The sequence below is a fragment of the Lethenteron reissneri genome, chromosome 44 (genome assembly GCF_015708825.2).
Source record: "Lethenteron reissneri isolate LAM-NWPU_2019-01 chromosome 44, ASM1570882v1, whole genome shotgun sequence".
In the NCBI taxonomy this organism is placed as follows: Eukaryota; Metazoa; Chordata; class Hyperoartia; order Petromyzontiformes; family Petromyzontidae; genus Lethenteron; species Lethenteron reissneri.
The window spans coordinates 7,573,872-7,579,871 of record NC_083822.1 but is presented as its reverse complement, the minus strand read 5'-3'; the positions used below and the strand labels follow the sequence as shown (position 1 = coordinate 7,579,871).

The 6,000-nt window shown below is 49.9% G+C and overlaps 1 protein-coding gene across 1 annotated transcript in view; it reads left to right on the top strand.

Moving 5' to 3' along the window:
- Positions 1-6,000, top strand: part of KNOP1 (lysine rich nucleolar protein 1) — a 15,201-nt gene continuing 9,201 nt past the window's right edge. The window contains exons 1-3 of the mRNA XM_061570130.1: positions 1-1,180; positions 1,722-1,814; positions 3,100-3,240. Of these exons, the coding sequence (XP_061426114.1) occupies positions 236-1,180; positions 1,722-1,814; positions 3,100-3,240 (1,179 nt within the window). The 5' untranslated portion in view covers positions 1-235. The remainder of the gene's footprint in view (positions 1,181-1,721; positions 1,815-3,099; positions 3,241-6,000) is intronic.

The following is a 6,000-nucleotide window of genomic DNA, read 5'->3' as shown; positions in this document are numbered from 1 at the left end:
ACTTCCAAAGCTCCGCAACAAAAAGATGCTTGCGAAGGTGAGGGAAACGTTACGGAAGAGTTGGAATATCAAGCCGAGTCTTGTGAAGATGGCGTGCCTGAATTGAAAATGTCAAAAAAGAAGGCCAAGAAGTGTAAGAAAAGGCGGCAGCACGAGGAGGTGTCCTGATGAGACGTTGACAAGAAAACGAAAGCACGACGATAACAAGGCCGATGAAGATACTGTTGATCCGGTGATGAAGAAAGGGAAAAAGAAAAAAAAGAACAAAAGCATCGAACTGGCCAACTGTGAAGATGTCGTGGAACAGCGGGCGTTCAAAAATAAGAAAAAAACTCAGGAAATTGAGGACCAGAGTGGAGGTGACGATGCATCATCAGAGGATCCAAAGCGTCAAGAAACTAAAAAGAAAAAGAAGATGCGAAAAAAATTGGGTGACAGTGAAACAATCAATGACTCGCATGGTCTCTCAGACACATATGGGGATACGGGGAAAGATGAAAACACAAATGGTGTTAAAAAGGCAGTGGTGTGTAAGCGAAAGAAAAGGTCAAAGTCTGAAAGTGAGGGTCATAACCAGAAGGAATTAGATAATACGGGTGAAGGAGATGTGCAGTCTGAAGCTGATCATGCTGATAATGCCCACCATTGCTCGGATGAAAATAGTGACACTGTCAAACGGAAGAAAAAAAAGGGTCAACTTCAGTCAAATTCCGACGATTGCACAGACAATCTCGAGCAATGTAAGAAAAAGAACAAAAGAAAAACAATTGAACATGACGATGCGACGGGTAAGGCTGACGTCAAGGCACCGAAATCAAAAACAAAAAAGCGCAAAACGAAGGACACCAACGCGGACGTGGATGTAGCGGGCGAAGAGGACCATTTGCTTGCGGCCCATGAGCACCAGCCAAAGACAAGGGGCAAGAAAAAACAATCGCCTGTTGGCGCTTTGGACGGCGAAGCTCCGTGTAAACCCAACGAGCGCAAAAGGCCACGGAAAGCCAGCAGCATCTCGCCAGATGCATCGGGGAGCAGCAACGAATGTCGAGCAGGGACCGGATCCAAAGGGGTGAAGCGTGCAAAGGCTGGCGGCAGAAAGAAGTCCAATGACCCTGATAATTTGGCAGAGAATGAGCAGACGGACGGCAGTCCGAGAGATCAAGGAGAAACCAGGAGGAGTGTAAGTGCTGTATTGTGTTAAAAAGCCCCTGATTTTGAATGGCAGTTGGCAAACTAAATAATCAAACTTACAAGCATCCTTAATTATTCATTCCCACTTTGGAATAATTGAGCATCGCTCAGGGACACAAAGGATTTTATATGTTACTTCTTGACGGTAAAATGTTGGGGTGATTGTCAGTATTCATTTAAATATCCTTTGAGTTAATGTTAAATGAAGCAAGGTTTTTGGGGCAGTTGTGGTCTGGCTAATGTAGGTTACAGGTTAAAGGGGCAGCCCTGCCATTGCTTGCTCACACCACTGCTGGTGGATGGGGCATCCACTTGAGAGAGCTCTAGAAAGGCCCTCTAGTAGGGATTTTTCAGCCTCTTCCACACTGGCCAGACGTCTTGAAAGAGGCTGCAGTACCCACACTTTACCCCACCGCACGCAGAATCTCTTGACCAATGTGCCACTGATTTATTTTTAAAACTCTGTTATTTGCGTTTAGAATTATGATTTAATAATTATGTTGCCAATTGTTTGACACCATCCTTTCCAGATGCTGAAGAAAGTCAAGGAGTGCGTCGTGGACAATGACGTAAAGTTCGTCACCATAAAACCCGGGAATGTTGAAGAGGAGAAATTTGATTTGGTGAGGGTTCTGCTCGGTCAAATCTGCCTGAATGCCTCACTTTCTTTGCATTGCTATTATAAAAAATACCTTCCCCCCCCCCCCCCCCCAATTTTATCCCTTACACGGTCGTGAGATGTTAACTATCTCACCTCGCTGGGTATACAGGAGGTAGTGGGTTCGATCCCGACCCTGACGCGTGTATATTTGGAGTGCATGTTCTCCCCGTGCTCGAGTGGATTTTTCTCCGAGTTCTCCGGTTTTCCCCTCCACATTTATAAACATGCATTTAGAGTATCTGGCTACAATAATACATTTCCACGTGATAAGGCACTTCGTTGAGCTGTCATTTGGAGCCAGGTTTCTTCTGAAAAAGAGCTAAAGAGCTCAGTGGGCCTTTGTAAAATAAAAATCGTTGATAGTTTAAATTTTTTATTTTTTAAGTTTACATTGGTGGCATTTCAAGAGATGTGTATGCATCATACTACATGTAACAAAAACTCAGTGCAGTGTTATCACTGCCTTAAGATAAAAATGATATCATAGTTATATCTCTGGTCTCTCTCTGTGCTATGAACAAGGGTCATTGTCTAACATGTCGCCTATTATATACTTTTACTTTTATTGATGGACGTGTTCAGTGTCGTTATTTCTGTTGTTTTTTTTCACCACTGCCAACGCAGCATCACTAAATTATTTGTTTAATCGTACAACGTGTAGGCCATGTGCCGCTGGGAGTAGGGGGTGTGTTCAGTGGTGTGGAGTGCTCAAGGGAGTGTATCGGGGCGTAAGCTCTCGAGGTGATTGAACGCTGCTCAAACTCAATGGGCCTCGGAGTGGAACAATGCGGATGTCTAGAATAAATACCTTAGTCGAGACCCAAACATTTCAACTCTTGGCTTTGACATACCTCCTATAAGACAGTGGTGGAACCCCCAAACGCATCGGAACATCAACAGGCTGATGTGGACATCTCTTTGATGAATGGAAAATTAAAGACTAACCACAGTGGCACTGTCACCATGCAACCCAAACTATGGACCATACAGGAAACCACCACTGGAGTATGCACTGCTTTAACGGAGAAATAGAAGGACGATACAAACTCTCCTGAAGTCCTCTCGTCTTGGCTATCGAACCTCGACATTAGCATTTAGCTCCTGAACACATTGCCAACATACGCGAGACTATTATAAAGGGCTTCCCACCAGCAAATACATAAAAGACATGACGAATAATGGTGCCTATTAAAGAAGCTAATCCCTCTCCTGATGTGATTTGTCTTCACAAATGCTCTTGAGCGTAGGCCAGAAGAGTGGCCCTGCAGACGCAGGTCGACATCATGACGGGAAAAGTGTCTCTGGACACGAACAAGAGCTGCGGTGACGACGGTGGTGACGGCGGTGGCAGCGGCGGTGGCAGCGGCGGCGGAGGAGGCTCCAGCACGGTGAGGCACCGTGGCAGACGATCGGGGTCCATAGCCAGGAGTTTCCCTTGGCACGTGATTTTCCCATGGCACGAGTATCACCGTGGGAGCCACTGATTTGCAATGGATTCTGGTCTCAACGGTAGATGGCGTCTTCCATAACAAACAGATCTAATCACACACAGTGTGCTTGTATAGTTTCGGGGATACTGATTTTTTAAAAATACTTTTGAGTTATAAGCAGAATGATTGTATCTTTCAAAAGTTATGAAGTGGTATTTTTTTTGTTGTTGTTGCTCAAATGACCATTGAAGTGAAACTCACTTCCCATTTCGAGCCTGAGCCTATGGTGGAAATTCAAATTTTTTTAGTCGGGGTGAGTTTTTCTATTGGACAACCACCCTTGACTTCTCCGCAAGGGATGATGGGCTGAGTCGACCCCAACCAGGATTTAAACGCGCGACCTTCCAACTGCGAGCCGTTGGCTCTTCCGCCGAGCCAACTGGCCACTTGTATGATGATCACAATAGCATGGCCTCGTTGTCATGTGCAGCAGAATCCAGCGGCTGCCCTAATTCATATTGCAGGTGTATTAACATTAAAGATACCTGTCTGCATTACAGTGGGTGTTAACCATGCTATGACGTCATACCTACTATAATCACCCAGGAATGTGTCCTTAATGCTCGTGACGTCACTCCACATCGACCAGCCTCCCTCATTAACATTCATGATAAGGTGACGTCCTCCAAATGGACACCCCCCCCCCATTATTACTACTTACTATAATTAGCGAAGAATGTCTGTGTGCAACGCTTGTGACGTCACTCCACGTCGACCAGCCCCCCTCATTAATAATCATGAACAGGTTACGTCCTCCACATGGACCCCCCCCCCTCATTAATAATCACGAGCAGATGATGTCACTCCACATGGAGCACCCTCCCCCTCATTAGTAATCATGAGCAAGTGACGTCACTCCATCGAACAGCCCCCCTCATTAATAATTATTATAAGGTGACGTCCTCCAAATGGACACCCCCCGGCGTCAACTTACAACCCTCACTACAAAGGCAGAACCCTCACGTCACGCAATCTCTGTAACGCGATTGAGACATAGAAGTTTAAAGAACGTCATGATGAACAAGGGATTATAACCTTACAATTAAATAGGTCTGTGTCACTGCGCCCTTACAAATTACACAAGTGTAGAGGTGTAATTGCGCATGGCTACGAATGTTGAGGTGTGATTATGCATGGCCACGGATGGCCAACAAACACAATGGGCGGGGTTACGGCCGTACACAAGGGTGGCGCTAGCACCGACGTCCGCATGTGTATCCCCCACGGGCCCCCCCTCGGGGGCGAGTCCTATAAAAGGTGATGAGCTCGAGGGCTCGGGGTCGGGACTCAGCTATAACCAGAGAAGACGGAAGACCAGCTAGTGTAGGCCCCAGAGCTCCCCTGGCTCGCTGTCCTTATAAGGGCCGACCAGGGCAAGCCGGTGGCGTGGCCCCGAGAGCCCAGACGAAGCTGGTCTGGTGACTCAGGGAGCCGGGATCCCAGCTTAACCAAGCTGGGACAGATAGCCTCCCCTAGTCCCGTAGTGGAGGAATTGGTATAGGTTAGAGGGGTTAGCTGTCGAGAAATCCCTGTAGCCCAGTGACCTGTAAATAACTGTGTTGGTGTAATAAATAAGTGTGCCTCCGATCCTGTCGTCAAGCCTCCATATACTTACTACATCTGGTGTCAGAAGTAAAACGTCCAAACGATGGACACACGAGGGACGACACGTACCAAGGAGTCGGAGATGGAAGACGCCGCGGCCGATTCAACACCAGAGATGGCCGGGGTCGGATCGGAGCAGCCGGGGCTAAGTACGCCCGTGCCGCTACGACAAGAGGGGGGGGATGCGTCGGCTGAAGGACTCCGGCTGGCCCACTCCCGCCTGGCGGAACTGCTCTACGCCGCCGCCGCTGCGTTGGAGGAGATCACGCGGCTGGGGGCTGGAGGGGCAGCGCGGGTCGACGACAGCAGCCGGCGCGCGGCAACGTTTCCCGCCACCCCGACGCGGCTGGCGGTTAAATTTCCCGCCATCTCTACAGTGCGAGCGGACGGCGGGGCCGGCCCGCGTCACGTGACTGCTGAGCGCCAAGCACAAGCCGTGACATCATCAACACCGGCCGGCGCGTCAACATCGGAGCGACCGGCGATGCCATGTGCACAGCCCGCCCACACTGTATCATCGGCGGGGAGCGACGGAGAGCGATCTACAGCCACGGACGTCGCCTTGCAGCAGCGTCTGCCACCTCTGAAAGAATTCGTAGGCGCAGACGGAGACTGGGGCGGCTTCAAGAGACGGTTCATCGCTCATCAGGAGATGGCGAACTGGACGGACGCCGAGGCTCTACGCGCGCTGCCAGCGATGCTGGACAACGACGCCCTGGCTACCCTCACCTCGGCGCCGAGGGAAAAGCGCGCCACCCTACACCTGGCGTTGCAGCTGCTGTCAGCCGTCTATGGGCCGCCTTCGGACTGCAGGCAGCTTTTCCACGATCGGCGTCGGGGCACCAACGAATCACCTCTGGCCTTCCGGACTGCTCTCCTGGCTCTAGCGAAGGCTGCTTTCCCAAGGATGGACGAGGAAGGAGTGGATGCCATGGTGGCTGAGAAGCTGCTGCTACTCGCTGATGAGCTGGACGTCAACGTCCTGGCTCAAGACGACTCAGAGATGTCGTCCCTGCTGGTCGCGCGCCACATCCACGGGGGCTTGCGGTCCCT